Source organism: Hemibagrus wyckioides, linkage group LG21 (genome assembly GCF_019097595.1).
Source record: "Hemibagrus wyckioides isolate EC202008001 linkage group LG21, SWU_Hwy_1.0, whole genome shotgun sequence".
NCBI lineage: Eukaryota > Metazoa > Chordata > Actinopteri > Siluriformes > Bagridae > Hemibagrus > Hemibagrus wyckioides.
In genome coordinates, this window is record NC_080730.1 from 12,655,831 (window position 1) to 12,672,530 (window position 16,700).

A 16,700-nucleotide genomic window follows, 5' to 3' on the forward strand; every position below is an offset into this window, starting at 1 on the left:
GCGATCCTTCTCAATCTTAAACCTAATCAGTCATTTTTATGCAGATCATATTAATATATCAGGTTTCTATGTTTACAAAGTGTAATCTGTTTAAATGTATCTAACAGAAGCAAAACCAGTAAATCAGTAAAAAAGTGTTCTTAGAGGTAGCCATGGTCTTTTATTATGGGAAAATTGCAATTTTTAATTCTATCCATAATATTTTTGAAAGTCTGCCCACTCAAACCAAGTGTATGTGAAAAATAATGGGTGGTCAAGTCATGCAGAAGATAAACAATCTCTTTATTATCAAAGATAATAGAGCTAGGCTCAATACATGTGTGGATTAGAACCAGCATGCTGTCACATTTTGATAATGTATTTATATTATTATATAGAATTATATTTAAACATTTTATTATATTTACAATCAACTCTGAAATCTTATTCACAGTAACTTCATAGTAACTAATGTAGAATGTAGAATGTATAATTCAGTAGAATGTGTAAAATGGATAATTATGTACACTAAATGGCCCAAAGTAGACAGGTGGACACCTGACAATCACACTCGTGTGCTTGTTAATCATTAAAATGTAGATTAAGTCCCCCCTTTGTTGTTATAATATCTTTTGACTAGAAGAGTGTAAACTAGCTGTGGGGACTTGCCCATTCAGCTGAAAGAGGATTTATGAAGCCAGGTACTGATGTCAAACAAAAAGGCCTGGTGCACAATTTCTATTCAATGGGATTGAGGTCAGGACTCCGGCAGGCTACGTAAGTTATGGGTGTGAAGGTCAGGTGTTCATATTGTTTTATTATTTTTATTCCTGCCAATAATTTTTGGCAGGGTAATTAGAATGATACTTACAAACTAGGGGTGTAACAATACACAAACACCCAATTCAACAAGATTTCCATATTGTACCACCTCGGTAAATTTTCAATGCAGCAAAAATATGAATTGCGTATGCATTAGGTTTCCATTTCCAATTGATCAAATCATTTTTCATTTAAAAATATAATGACTGAAATTTATTTATGACAGTGTTTGCATTATCCATTCAGATCATCTTAGCAGCATTTAACAAAAAATCTGTTGTTGGCATACTTAAATATAATCTGAATGAAGAACATATCATGAATTCTATTTAGGAAGCAGACTAATTAGCTAAAAAAGTATCCACATTATTATGGATTGTCAATTCAATAGTGGTAAAAAAATAAATGTGATTATGTACACTTTCAATTCTTACACCCAGCAGCACAACACAAGAAAACATTAGAAAACAAATTCTGGATTGCTTTTAAAAATCACTATAGACTCCCGATTTGTTTCCATAGCCAGGAGGCTGACAGAGAGAAAATGCATGAAGCCTCTCTAAAATCTAGAAATTTAGTATTAAAAATTGATTAAATCTACAGTTAATGAACATTTTTAATAACATTTTTAACATGTTTAAAAATATAATCATTTTAAATTAGTTTAAATGAAAATTTTATTTTTTACATATACAGAAATACATGTTTGCAAGCCAACATTCATTTGTACAAAATGATTTTTTTAAGGCTCCAAAAAAACCCAAAAAACTGAAATTTGTAAGAACAAATATAGGGCATTACCTTTTACCTAATAAGTGAAAAAAATTCTCTCTCATTTGCTGACTCTTCGGTTTGATTTATTTGTGTATCTACAAACTAAGCAGTGCCATTTGACACAGAGAATATTTGCATAGCATTCATCTAAAAAAAATCACACAAAAATCCAGAAGGCATGTTTGCAAAAATACTGACATTTATAGATATTGATCAGTATGCTCACCCTTTTAACTGCCTCAGTTAGGTAGTCTTTTTTTAGTGTACCATTCACTGATTCCATCAAAGTTTCACCTGTACTATCACCTGTGATTTTTATGCAGTGCTTTTCATATAATAAATCATTTATACAAATTAGGACTTATCAATGGGATTGGACAGCCTGGAGAAACAGCAGATTGCTGTGGATAGTCACTTAGAAAACATGAAGATGGCTTTAGAGTACAATTGCCATAAACTGTTTGCCACTAAAGTCTTAATCCATTAAATCCACCATCTTCAAAACTGAAGTTAAACAAACAATAAATAATGACAAAAAAATCATAATTAAAACCAGATGGTTTCAAAGCATTCAGAAGTAAAGAAAAGAGCTTACAACACTGCCAGGTCATGGCAAGATTTGGAGCGCACTTTCAAGGCCATCTTTTTGTTGTTCTTTGCTACCAGTCTGTCAAGGAAGCGTCTGGCCTTTGTGGTGATGCTCTCCTTGCGCTTATAAACGGAGAGCCGGTGTGCATTGGTCTCTTTGCTATCCCGCCGCAGACGGATCTGTCTCACGATTCCTTCAAACAGCTCTTGCACATTGTGGTTCAATGATGCTGATGTCTCAATGAATTTGCAGTCAAAAACAACAGCACATGCCCGACCCTCTAACAAACAGAAAATGGTATGCTATCATTAAAGTAAATATGCAATAATCTACAACTTTACAAAGAAACATGTAAACCAACCTTTCCTGGTCTGTGACCCCATGCTAAGTGTGAAATAAGTATGAAAATAAGTTCATATTTTCTTGAGCATATTTTACATCAACATTCATTTGTGTTCCTTTTTGCACTGGTTTGGTAAATATAATGTGCAAATATCTGTCAGTGTTATAAACATGCATTACCACTACATATTATCATAAAGTTTGTTTATATAACAATTTTCTTTACTTACAATCTGTGGCATGGTGTGGTGTGTAGTTATAGTACACTACAGTCTGAAATATGGTACATATGCTGTTTAGATTATGCACAGAATGAATGCTGAGATTATGCACAGCAGGAGTGTAGTGTTTTTAACCAGAAACCATGAACTATCACTACTACTGCTACTGCTACTACTACTACTACTACTAATAATAATAATAAGACAAAGAAGAAGAAGAAAAAGAGGAAAAGGAAGAAAAAGAAGAAAATTATATGCCTGTTTAATTATTATTAAATATGAAATAAGTTTATGCATAGAAATTGTCTCCTCCTATCCCATCTGCCACTTTGCCATTTGGGGTTGAGAAACTGTGGTGTAAATCATGGCCATAGAAATAATTTAAATATTACTTGTAACCAGTGTTGGGAAGTAACTAGTTACATGTAATGGCGTTACGTAATTTAATTACAAAATAAATGTAATAGTAATTCATTACAGTTACTGAGAAAAAATGTGTAATTAAATTACAGTTACTTATGAAAATGTTAAAGAATACAAATAGGGTTACATCTGAATATTTTCTTTAAAAAACTAGTATATGTTGAATAATATTAATATTTTGCTAGAGTTTGTTAAAGTGGTGCTATTCTGATGCTTTTGATTGGTTTCTCTGGTTTGAATTTGCGGCGCACCATGCCTGCAATTACGTAAATCCACATTGCCGCTGAAAGCTTTACGCTACTACAACCTGTCTGAGAGTTACCACCATGGCGATTGATAAAAATGCATTTCAGTGCTGGAAATTTAAAAATAATTTCATTCTGAAATCCAATAAGGGCGCAAATATAACGGTTCAGTGCAAAATTTGTTTGCCAGCTGTTAAAATGTCGAACTTGAGGAAGCATCTGCAGGTATGTAACCTAGCCTTTCTTTATTTTATAAAAGCATATGGTTTGTCATTGTGTCACGGGCTCGCCTACCTCAACCGCACCCCCTCGTTCACAATCATCGGACTTTTAATCAGCACCACCTGCACTCAATTTCGTCAGCTTATTTAAAGCACTCACTCGCTGTGAGCAGCGGTAAGTATTAAGTTTAGTAGAGTTGTGTGCCGTAAGTGCCTTCTAAGTTGATATCGATTTAAGTTTTTGAGTTACCGTTTTTTGCCTGCATCTGAATTAATAAACCTGGTTTTTGGATTTTCTCTCTACCTCTGAGTCGGATTGTGACAGAATACTTGCCCTTATACACATACCAAGAGGTCCTACCTGCGAGATGGAAGGCCAACATGACCAGCCCACTCAACAGCAGCCGCAAGCCGGACCTCCTCCTGCTCCAGATCCGGTCGCCGGCTTCCCTCGAGCAAGCCATACTATCTGTGGCGGTACCTCCTGCCTGTCCTGTGGCCAAACCCGCACCGTTCTCGGGTGAGGTATCGGAATGCGCTGGCGTTGTCATGCAATGCCAACTTTATTTCGATGTTGTTCCCCAACAGTTCCCTGATGACTGCGCTAAGATCGCCTTCATCCTGTCCCTGCTAACCGGTGAAGCCTGACGCTGGGCGGAGGCGTTGTGGACGACGGAGAGCCCTGTGTTCACTTCCCTGACAACTTTCCTGGCTCACTTCAAGGCGGTTTTCGGTGCGAGCGCCTCCGCCCTCTCGGAGCACGAAGAGCTGTTTTCTCTGCGTCAAAGAAAGAACACTGTCCGCGAGTACACGCTGGCGGCATCTAGTGGGTGGAATGAGGCAGCGCTACTCGCAGCGCACTGGCGGGGATTACAGCCCGAAATCCGTTGACAGATGGCGATCTATGATGACACTGCCAGCCTGGAGTCCTTCTTGTTAAAAGCGCAGACAGTGTCCCAACATCTCACCACGGTCACCACTACAGGGAACACCTGTTCCGATACCTCATTCCACAAGGATTTCTCCGCTCCTGAGCCCATGGAGACCATGGTGACGAATACCATCTATCCGAGAGGGAACGTCAGCGACGGATCCAACAGGGCCTTGCTTATACTGCGGAGAAGCTGATCACTCCATCTTCACCTGCCCAGTCCGCCCTCCGCACCCGGCGGTGAGTACCCTCCATCTTAGTACTACACTCCATAATCCACGCTACCATGAAGCCACTTTAATCATAGACTCCTGTGCTTTCCCCATCAGTGTACTCTTTGACTCGGACGCATCACGAAACTTCGTCTCCTCCCATGTCCTTTCAAACTACAACATTCCGAGACGAAGGAGCCCGACACGCTACAAAGTCACTACCATTCAGGGAAAACCTCTGGGTCATGGACTGGTGCAGTGGATAACCCCGGAGGTCAGGCTGCGCCTCGGATGTATGCATGAGGAGACGCTCTCCCTGCTCGTGTTGGAGGAGGCTAGAGTGGACATTGTCCTAGGACGCCCATGGCTTGCACAACATCAGCCCACCATCCGCTGGAGTAATGGGCAAATCGAGCAATATAGCGATTATTGCATCGCCTCTTGTCTCCGCAGGCTCCCGACCCCAGCATCTAAACCTATCCTCCTGGGATCGATGAACATCGAGAGCCCTCCTACCTGCACCGAAGTGAACCTGCCAGTCGAGTACCGGGATTTCATGGATGTTCAATAAAGCCGCAGCCACTAAACTCCTGCCACATCGGTCCGGGATTGCACAGTCGACCTTCTGCCTAACGCCAAGATGCCCAAGGGGCACATATACCCTCTGTCTGTCCCGGAACGTAAGGCCATGGAGGAGTACATCAAAGAGGCGTTTCACCAGGGGTTCATCCGTCCTTCCACATCCCCGGCGGCATCCAGCTTCTTCTTTGTGGCAAAAAAGGATGGCGGGCTTCGACCGTGTATAGATTACTGGAATCTGAACGCACAGACGGTGAAATTCGCCTACCCCTTGCCTCTGGTCCCAGCCGCTCTGGAAGAGCTACGTGGAGCTCGTGTCTTCTCTAAATTGGATCTAAGGAGCGTGTATAACCTCATACGTATTCGACGCGGCGATGAGTGGAAGACGGCGCTTATTACACCATCGGGGCACTACGAGTACCTGGTTATGCCCTACGGACTCACCAACGCGCCAGCCGTATTCCAAAACTTTATGAATGAAATGTTCTGCGACATGCTCCACTGGTTCATCATCGTGTATATCGATGATATTCTGATTTACTCCCCAAGCCGGTCGGAGCATATCCATCACGTCCGACAGGTGCTCGGGCGCCTCCGTCGCCAGCACCACTTCCTCAAACTAGAGAAGTGCGAGTTCCACCAGACAACCGTTCAGTTTTTAAGGTACGTCATCTCCTCAGCAGGCATCAGGATGGACCAGTCTAAAGTAGCGGCGGTGAAGGACTGGCCGCAGCCACAGACCATTAAGGAGCTACAATGCTTCTTGGGGTTTGCGAATTTCTACCGTCGCTTCATCAAAAACTACAGCATGCACACAGCCTCCCTCACTGCACTGTTATGTGGACAACCCAAGTCACTAAAATAGACAAGTTCAGCGGTTGAAGCCTTCCAGAAGCTTAAAGCCGCCTTCTGCTCCGACCCTACTACACCCCGATCCCAACAAACCCTTCGTGGTAGAAGTAGATGCCTCTGCTCTGGGGGTAGGAGTGGTGCTGTCCCAGCGAGGAGGTAAACCCTTGGCACTCCGTCCATGTGCCTTTTATTCTAAAAAACTCACCCCGGCGGAGCGAAACTATGACATCGGAAACCGCGAGCTATTAGCGATTAAACTAGCACTGGAGGAATGGCGGCACTGGTTGGAGGGGGCGATCCAGCCCTTTGAGGTAATCACAGATCATAAGAATCTACAATACCTCAAGGAAGCCAAACGCCTGAATCCGCGGCAAGTGCGCTGGGCGCTCTTCTTCACCAGGTTCCGGTTCACAGTTTCCTATCACCCCGGCAGTAAAAACACCAAAGCCGACGCGCTTTTGCGGATGTACTCACCAGAACCCCAACCAGAAGATGAGCCTGTGCTCCCCCCAGATCTATTCGTCTGTCCCATCCTCTGGACGCTGGACGAAGAAATCCGTGCTGCCACCGTGAACGAACCCGCTCCGCCGGGAGGTCCAGAAGGCAAAACGTATGTACCAACATCTCTCTGCGCTGCCCTCCTGGACTCTGTACATTCCTCACCGGGCTCCGGCCATCCGGGCAGACAGCGTACCCTCTCACTCCTTCGAGGCAAGTATTGGTGGCCAGACATGATCAGAGACATGAACCAGTTTGTGAAGGGATGCTCCGTTTGCGCCATCATCAGCACGCCGCGCCGCTTACCAGAGGGCAAGCTCATGCCACTCCGATTCCCCACTGCCCATGGTCCCACCTAGGAGTCGATTTCCTCACCGATCTACCCGCGCCAGACGGCTTCACCACCATACTCGTCGTGGTAGATCGGTTCTCAAAGGCGTGCAAACTCATACCCCTCAAGGGCCTGCCCACTGCCATGGAGACGGCCAAAACCCTTTTTCAGCAGGTATTCAGGCACTTCGGCATCCCTGAGGACATCGTGTCTGAGAGAGGGCCCCAGTTCATCTCCAGGGTATGGCGGGGTTTCCTGAAACAGCTGGGGGTATCAGTGAGCTTATCCTCAGGCTATCATCCACAGTCAAATGGCCAAACGGAGAGAAAAATCCAAGAGATCGGACGCAATCTCCGTGCATACTGTCGCGAGCGCCAGCATGACTGGAACCAATACCTGCCCTGGGCCGAGTATGCGCAAAACTCCCTACGTCAAGAAACCACCGGGCTCACTCCCTTCCAATGCATACTCGGCTATCAGCCGCCTCTGTTCCCTTGGTCTGGCGAGCCATCCGAAGTACCATCCGTCGACCACTGGTTCAGAGAGAGTGAGAGGGTCTGGGCCTCAGCGCATGTCCACCTGTGCCGCGCAATCCGCAGGCAGAAGAAACACGCCGACACTAAGCGCAGGGAGACACCGAGCTACCGTCCGGGCGATCGAGTCTGGCTCTCTACACGGGATCTCCGCCTCAAACTCCCCTGTAGGAAGCTCAGTCCCCGCTACATCGGTCCCTTCGAAGTCCGGAGGCGCATTAATGACGTCTCTTACAAGCTCGTTCTCCCTGAGCGCTACCGGATCGCGCCCACATTCCATGTCTCGCTCTTAAACATTCACTAATCCTGTTCTCTCTCCTCCCACAGAGCCCGAGGTCTCGTCGCCGCCCGAGGTCGATGCAGACAACACTGTCTACCAGGTCCGAGAGATTGTGAAGTGTACAGAAATAAAAACAGACCCTTTAGTTTCGAATGATATATTACTCGTTTCTGTATAATAAAAAGTGACGGAGTAGTCAGTCGATATACCGTAGCTGCTATGTGGAAAAAATCCACTAAAACGTGCCAGCACGTTCATCGAGCCTATAGTGTACTCAAGACCTGTATTCAAAACATTCAGAACAAATTAGCTAGTCTGCTAGCTACCTTTACCAGGCATACTTCTATTTATGAACCCTTTGACAGAATATATAGCTCACATTTTTCCTCCTTGAAAATGTGTTGGTAATGTCAGATCTAATATTACTTAGTTATTTTAGCACTGTAGCCTAAATTATGATGACTCTTTTCAGATTTTCAGTTTTTTTTTCTCAAGGCATTGTTACTTGCCAGTGTGTCCTGTCATAGCTATGCAAAGATTTGATTCCTAAAACAGTATTAAACAATTTTTGTTATGAAGTCTGGTTTTGGGGTGGCTGTGCTTAAAATTAAATTAATATAATCTTAATTCAAGTGATGAAAGATTTAAACAGTAAACAGAGTTGAGTACTACTGTAAGGTTAACCCTGCCTGGTATAAATGTTTGGAAATGATTTCGTTGAAATCTTTCGAAATCGTTGATTTCGTTGAATCGTTGAAATCGTTGAATATCCGTTAGAAACTTAAAAGTAATCAAAAGTAATCAAATGTAATCAGTTACTTTACTTTTATAAAATAATTGAAAAGTTACACTACTTATTACATTTTAAACAGAGTAACTTGTAATCTGTCACCTATTACATTTCCAAAGTAACCTTCCCAACACTGCTGGTAACCATGCACTGATATTTTTTATTATATGTAATTTGCTTTTCCTTTGCCATAGAAGCAGAAGTTCTAAAAACATAACACAAAAATTAACACTCACCTTCCACTGCTACCTCTCGACAGCGCACCAGGTCACTCTTGTTGCCCACAAGAATGATGGGAATATTCTCAGCCTGACGGATGCATCGCAGTTGGATGCGCAGCTCTGATGCACTCTCAAAGCTACTGCGGTCAGTGATGGAGTAAACAAGGACATATGCATTCCCAACCTGCATGCAGTAGTCCTGCACCCACTTCTCATCCACTTCCTGCAAATCACAGACCTTACTACAAATAAAGTTCCTGTTCAAGAAAATAAGACATAAATAACATCCTGCCAAACTGTGGTACAGTTACCCTAATTGTTTAGTAGTCTTTTTTTGCATTTTAATAACATCATGTTGGAGATTATAATAAGATTAACAAATCTGTTATAAAAGTAAATAAACAAATAAACAAACACACACATACACACACACACAGCTCTGGAAAAAAATAAGAGACCACTGCCCAATCTCCAGATTTGAACCCTATTGAAAACCTCTGGAATGTCATCAAGAGGAAGATGGATGTCACAAACCATCAAGCAAAGCTGAGCTGTTTGCTTTTTTGCAAAAAGAGTGGTATAAAGTTACCCAACAGCATGTGAAAAACTGGGAGATCATGGAGCCAAAACACATGCAAATCAGGGTTATTCCACCAAATACTGATTTCTTAATGTTATTTAGCCAAAGCATTAACACAATTTGTTTACAAATTATTTGCATTTTGTTTTATTTGAGTTATTAAGGCTCTGCAAATCTGCATGATCGTGGGTTATTTTGATGTGTTGTCATTTCCTTTAAATATACACTCTAAATAACAATAGTTATATTTTGAATTTAGGAGAAACATTGTCAGCAGTTCACAAAAACTGTTCATCTTACCAATACATGCACCTGTAAGAAAAAAAACATGATTATTTTGCAGTGGTCTATTATTTTTTTACAGAGCACACACACAAACACACACGGCCGTGGCCTGGCCTATCTCCCTCACAGCCATCAGCTGGAGATGATACAGAAAGATGGGATCAATGGGTGTGTAATTAGGTCCCGAAGCCCTTAATGTCCTCTGCTGTGCATTGGTCCATAGTCCTCTGCAAACTTCTGTCAGTTTTGCCAGCTGCATTGAATAGACATAGTTTGCCAAAAAAAGGCAATGCAGCTAAGCAGATGTATCTGCTGTTGAATCAAAGTAGGCAACTCAGATATACAGTGACTATATGTATACAGCTGTAGAAAAGAAACTATTTAATCACACTCTCCAGTGACACTCCGATGGGTTCCTTTTTGAGTCTGGTTTCTCTGAAGGTTTCATCCTGATATCTCATGACTAGTGGGTTTTTTTCCTTACCACCCTTGCCTCTGGCTTGCTCATTAGGATGTTACAACCCATGAGGTATGGGTAGTATTGTGTGTTCTGTCTTGTATGTGTGTGCATCCACTCCATTCTCCAGCCCAGGCAGTCCTACTGCTTACTCTTCAAGTGTTACCACCTCCATCTCAAGATGACATCATTAATGGTTGGCAGTGTAAAACTGGTAAAGATGGAAGCCAATGAAAAGAGCCTCATTGCTCATTTGGTTGTGTTGTGATTGCGTTGTATTGAGAATCTGATTTGTGATTTTCAATTCAATTCTGCTTATAACAATTCTGGTTCTGGTTAAAGCAAAACTGCTGATTGAATCTACACTGCTGCACGAAGATGCAGGAGGAGTGCGGGGTAGATATTTCTTATTAGTGCAGGTGGTGTTTCGAAGTAAAGTACTGTTTAATATTTCTCATTGTAAATGCATATGAATGCCATAAAATGCTATTATTTAATCACATAGTTCAATACAATTTCAGGTCTCTGTTTTTAAAATTAATGTTGCCTTCAGTATCAAAGGTGTTCTCTAGCTGAAAGCCATCAGGGTATGTGCCAGGGAACTTGCAAGTAACAATTTGCTGCTCAATCAATGAATCAATGTGAGTGAACGAAATCTGACAATAATAACTGATTTTTTAAAAAGAAAATACAAACACACCTATTCAGCTGGTTTGGTTTACAGCAATAAATTATGTAAATACATGTTAGTAATAATATAACAAGTAGCTCTTGGCCCCCTAAACTGTGTCAAAGTAGCTCTCAGAGGAAAAAAGGTTAGAGACCCCTGATATACTTCTGTTCCACCTTATACTTAACCCTTAATACTTAATGTTTTTCTCATGCGGTGAGTCCCAACCCTAAACTGGGTTATAACAAGGGAGAAAAAATAATTTAATTTTAATAAAAACATTTTAATTTAAGCATTGTAGTTTTTATTCTAAGTTTTTATATTTCCATAAAGCTGCTTTGAGACAATGTCCATTGTTAAAAGCACTATACAAATAAAATTAAATTGAATAGATACATCCAAATATCCATGAATGCAGATTACTTTTCATATTTTGTTCCATTTATGCCAAAAATATGCTGACTGCTTTATACAATAACTTGTCAATACTTGGTAAATATCATGTGTCGTTGCCTACATTTTATATCTTTCATTTTGTCATTTAGTAGATATGTCTCATGCTAACAAATGCTAAAATACTCTGGATGATGTAAAGACTGTACTTTGATTTTTCCAAGTGCCACACATCATTGAGAAGGACACATTGTTTCAAAACCACCTTAACAAAGCAAATATGATTAAAAAAGTAACCAGTAATGGTTGAGAGTTTTGTACCAAGTATTTCAAATTGGCACCTCATATTTACAGGTTCCATTTTATTTTCATACTTGCTTTTCTGCTTCCCATGTGTCCATTACTATGAGGGTGGTTTCTTCTCCATCCACTGTCAGTGTTCTTTCATACATGTCCTCTGAAGGAAAAAAGAGAGAGGTTTGATGAACTTAATATCCATATATTCAAAATAATCTTGTCATGACTTCAAGATGCAGCCAGCAATCTCCTTTTTTTCTATTTTTCATTTCACTTTTTTGTATTTTCATGTCTAATGACCAAGCATCTAAATATGCAAAATTAATGCAAAATAGCTGGGTATGTATTTACATATATGATCTATTATTATCCAAAAACTGAGTGTCATAAGCCAGTGCTAAGAAAAATATTCCAATCAATGTAAATGCAAATTTAATGCCTGAAAGCATGTCATTTAACTGGCTGCCCATTTAGTTTTAACTGCTACTTTGCAGGCAATACACAACATTAAATAAATGAATTGAATATGGAAGAAACTAAAGAACAGATTTTCTTGTGTGCCTCATGTTTCAGCATTGCTGAGCACTATGTGAGATCTCAAACCAGATCTTCATACCCATATGTATTCTGATACAAGCCTGTCCAAAGCTGACCAATATCTATATACTAATGATCTAATTGAATTTTTCACTTCAATCTTTCAATATCTTATTATATTATATTACCTACCTCTTGTAAGGTTACCCATATTAAAACTGCTTTTGAAAGAGTTGTCTAAAACAAGACAAAAAAAATAAATAGAGCAACAAACCTAGGATTCTACTATGGCACATGTAATTGGGGCCTATAAAATATTATAAAGGGGGTTCTTTGATGTACACTTGTGTTATGACAGCTAACATTCAAGTCAAAGTCAATGTCAAAGAAGCTTTATTGTCACTTCAACCATATATAGCTGATGCAGTACACAGTGAAGTGAAACAACGTTCAACTACTCATTGTCAAATATATATTGTTAGCTAATATTTGTGAGATTAAGAATAAATCTGTTAGCCTTAATATTATTCTTTGTGAAAAGAACTCTAATTTATCATTTTATCAGTAAATAAAATCATTTTGTGAGATGAGGCAAATATTTTTTTCTTATGTGAATCTTTCTTGAAAGTAAATTTAAGCGTTTATATGTTTTTGAAACATTACTTTAATCATAATATTTACTTAAATAAGTAATTGCACTTTAACTGGAGTAAAGAATTTGGGTTTGTTTACCACCTTATCTTCTTATGATACAATACAAGATCTCAGTAATTTTGGTAGCCAAAGACCTTTTTAACAACAAAAATTTCATGGACACATTGAGTACAGATTTATTTCATAATCATTTAAATGTTTACAATAATATTTTGTCTTTTATTTTTCTCTTTTACTCTGGGTTTTAGTTACTGAGATTTGTATCAAATGAATGTGACTAGTCAAACATGATAACAATAATAATAATAATAATAATAATAATAATAATAATAGAACCTTCATAATAAATATAAAACTTTAATAATGTTTGGGTGTGGAGTTCCCTGAGACCCACTTTTACAATCAGTGCTTCAGATATATCCAGTTGTTTAAGTGGACTCACCACCTGTGCAGTTGTGAGCATCTTTTTCTTGGATTCCAGCAAAGATGCTAGCGAGGCTGGACTTTCCAACTCCATGATCACCAAGTAGCATGACCCTGTACAGACACTCATAGCCTGAACTGTCAGACTCCTCTGAGTCGGAGGACCAGTGAGCTTGCAGGTGGAATTTTGTATCTCCAGCCTGGTAGGAGGCAGACTGGGCCAGCGGAGGATGCTGAAGTTCTCTGCGCATTACTCCATGCTGAGAGGAGGGGAATGGAGTGCTGGCTCTTCTCACCACCTCTCTACTCTCTCTCTGCGTGTTCAGCGTCATTTCAGAAACTTTTGCACGCCTTTAACCAAAAGAGGAAAGCACAACTTTGAAAGTCAGATTTGACAGTCAAAGCCTTAAATCCATTTGGATATTCTGGTTTATAGCGCTGTTCCCAAACGGGGAAAAAAACGCTGTCTTTCACTTTGTGTGAAAAAATAACATGCAGAATTAAAATGGCGATCTTCGCCCAAACATTCAAGCATACAAGCATGTATAAAGGAAGTGATAGAAAGGAAAGTATAAGGTATGTCAACAGAGTCTAAAGATGTACTCCAGGCAGGCCCATGTATTTATTTACTCTCGCGTAATATAAATAGGTAGTAGATAACATTATGCGTTTAGAAACAACCTGTAACTACTGTGTCTTCTCTTTCTCCTGCTGTTAAACCGGGCCGGATCTGGTTGAGTTTTGCGGAGCTGCTGCGTGCAGGCTGTGAGGGATGTAACAGTATAGGACAGGAGTCATAGCGACAACCAGCAAAGTTCCACAACGCCGTTAAAAATGCACGAGTGGAATCAGGGGCTGCTCTTTCTCTCTTTCTCCCTCCCACTAATCTCCGCCCGCTCTCCCGTCTCACGCTGGGCTACATGAAACACGCGGGTGAAATCGCCTTTCTACGTGCGTTTACTCAAACATAACTATTAACGACTGATGATTCTCTGGAAACCAGATTCTCTGAGGCTAAGCTGAAACTTTTCCAACTGAAACAACAGACATAATCAAGCCACTTGGCCATGAATTGGGGTGTTGAATGCCATAAACTGTTTACAAAACCAGCCTTGTTCCCACACATGAGGCAATTACATCAATGTCCCAAATCCCAGCAGTCACAGTTTACAGATACTTATAGTGTTGAAAAGCTCACAGAACATTTTTTGAAATTTACAAGGAAGTCTGAAATAGAAGATGTAGAAAGAAAACTGGAAGAAAAAGATGGGCTCCCTGATCCCTGTGATAATTTTATTTAAAGCAAAACCTGCAGTGTCCAAGAAAAAAAAAGAAAGAAATTACATTGTGAGTTTTGAGATAAACTTATGATTACACAATCAATAACAACAACAACACCTTGATAGTACTTGAAATAACTTTAATTACAGCTTTTATTTTTTTTGCTGGGTACACTGTTTTTGTATCCAAACGTTAATACATGTTTTTGGCCTTTTTATATTATTATTATTCATTGAGGTAGAGGTCCATATCTGGAGTACAGCTTCAAAGAAATTCAAGTAAGGTTTGACTGAAGGTCTAGGGTACATATACACAGTGGCGGACTGGGACAATAATTCAGGCCGGGAATTTGACTCCATCCCAGGCCACCTTTGCTGTTGCCATCACCGCCACCCTGTTCATGTAATCCACCAGACTGCTAATCTTGTAGGCTAACCCTATTAGTTGATGTACAGGTAACAAGTAGACTACAAGACCAATTATAAATTAATAAATAGGCCTAAATGAACCCTCAAAAACTCATTAAGAATACACCATCTATACTACCACACCAAGACAAATAAAATTGGCTTACACTTTTACATGGATACACATTTAAATGTTGAAATATATATATTTTATGTATTTCCAATGATCAACTAGAGTATATCAAAAGTATCAGAAACACAAACACACAAAAACTTAACAAAAGCTACAACAGTGTAAATAACAGATAATTTTGACTCAATGGCATATGAACAGACCAGTAAGCGTAAACAGCAAGTAATTAGCACTAGTAAACAAATCAAAATCCTTGGACTAAGGACGGGCCAAATAATCAAATGGATTATCAAGGCTTTCACTGTCTTTTTCATCTTTCCATGAATCAATCTCTCACTCTGCACGTCTAGTTGCTCTGCAATATGAAATAAACACATTCAATAATATATACTTATATTAATTGTGCAGTGTGTGTGGAGTTTGCATGTTCTCCCCATGCTTGGTGGGTCTCCTCCGGGTGCTCCGGTTTCCTCCCACAGTCCAAAGACCTGCTTCTAGGCTGATTGGAGTCTCTAAATTGCCCGTAGTGTGTGATTGCGTGAGTGAATGAGTGTGTGTGCCCTGTGATGGGTTGGCACTCCGTCCAGGGTGTATCCTGCCTTGATGCCCGATGACGCCTGAGGCTCCCCGTCACCTGAGTATAGATCGGATACAGCGGTACATTGAAATGAAAAAATGAAATTTTTTGAAAATTTCTGGTCAAATTTGGCACTAGAAAATACTCTATCCCCATCTCTAAAACATTGTGCTAGTTTGTCATTTTCTAAGATGTTGCAAAATAGTCTTTTAAAACTTCTATCGTTATATATTTTTTAAAAATATATTGTGTGATCATCATTAGCTTGCAGTTAGCAATGTTGTAAATGCATGTGTGTAGGTAATTAATTTTTATTTATTAAAAAAAAATCTTGACCCTCTAACTTACACTATTCTACTTCTATGATTTCTTTTATTTATTATATAAAAAACACTAGCACTCTCTATTCTATATACTTTTTATTTATTATTTTAAAAAACATGCTACATGTGCTGCATCAGACTAAACGAGATTTGTCACAGCACTTACATGTTGCTCGTTTGTTGGTTTGATTTTATCTATTGGAAGTTGCTTTGGATGAAAGCATCCGTCTGTCAAAGACGCCAAAGTATCGCGAGAGTGATTCAAGCACATATTCGAGCACACTCTTGCTGTACTTTCACCTCATATACTGATCGGTCTGCACAGCCCCGCTTCAAGTCGAAAACACCTATTACCTGCCACTGGAAATAGCCAATTAGGCAGTGCGTCGCTGACATTGGGTTATGTGGTGATGTCATTTTCACACCACTGATTTGTAGATTAAGCAGTCTGAAGATTTATTCCTAGTGGAGGTGGGCCAGATCAACCGTCAGGCCACCAGGAAATGTCCCAGTGCTCCCGATGGCCAGTCCGCCCCTGCATATACATACTGCTGATTGGTAAGCTGATTGAGAAAAGGTGTGTTTAATGATTTAATTGCAGTAAAGCTATGCCCAGACACACCCACAAACAAAACCAGGCAGGAGAGACCACCAGAGCACAAGGGAGGTGTAACATTTGGGTGCCTTCTTAGGAAAATCCACAGCCCCCTGCACACTCTTATGGCACCTCAGTCCCATGCAGGTAATTAGTGCTGACACCTCTGCATGCCGCTATTTAAACCCCAGGGTTTTGTCAGTTGCCATGTGGACATAGTCTGTGCCATGTATCAGAGTGGTAAA

At 40.3% G+C, this 16,700-nt stretch overlaps 1 protein-coding gene across 1 annotated transcript; it reads right to left on the reverse strand.

The window, feature by feature from the left end:
* Positions 1 to 309: 309 nt before the first annotated feature.
* Positions 310 to 14,002, reverse strand: rem1 (RAS (RAD and GEM)-like GTP-binding 1). The gene is made up of 5 exons (XM_058372987.1): positions 13,821 to 14,002; positions 13,159 to 13,490; positions 11,603 to 11,685; positions 8,859 to 9,066; positions 310 to 2,444 (listed from the first exon to the last, which is right to left on the reverse strand). The coding sequence occupies exons 2-5, from the start codon at positions 13,469 to 13,471 to the stop codon at positions 2,167 to 2,169; spliced, it is 882 nt and encodes a 293-aa protein (XP_058228970.1). The 5' UTR covers positions 13,472 to 13,490; positions 13,821 to 14,002; the 3' UTR covers positions 310 to 2,166.
* Positions 14,003 to 16,700: the final 2,698 nt, after the last annotated feature.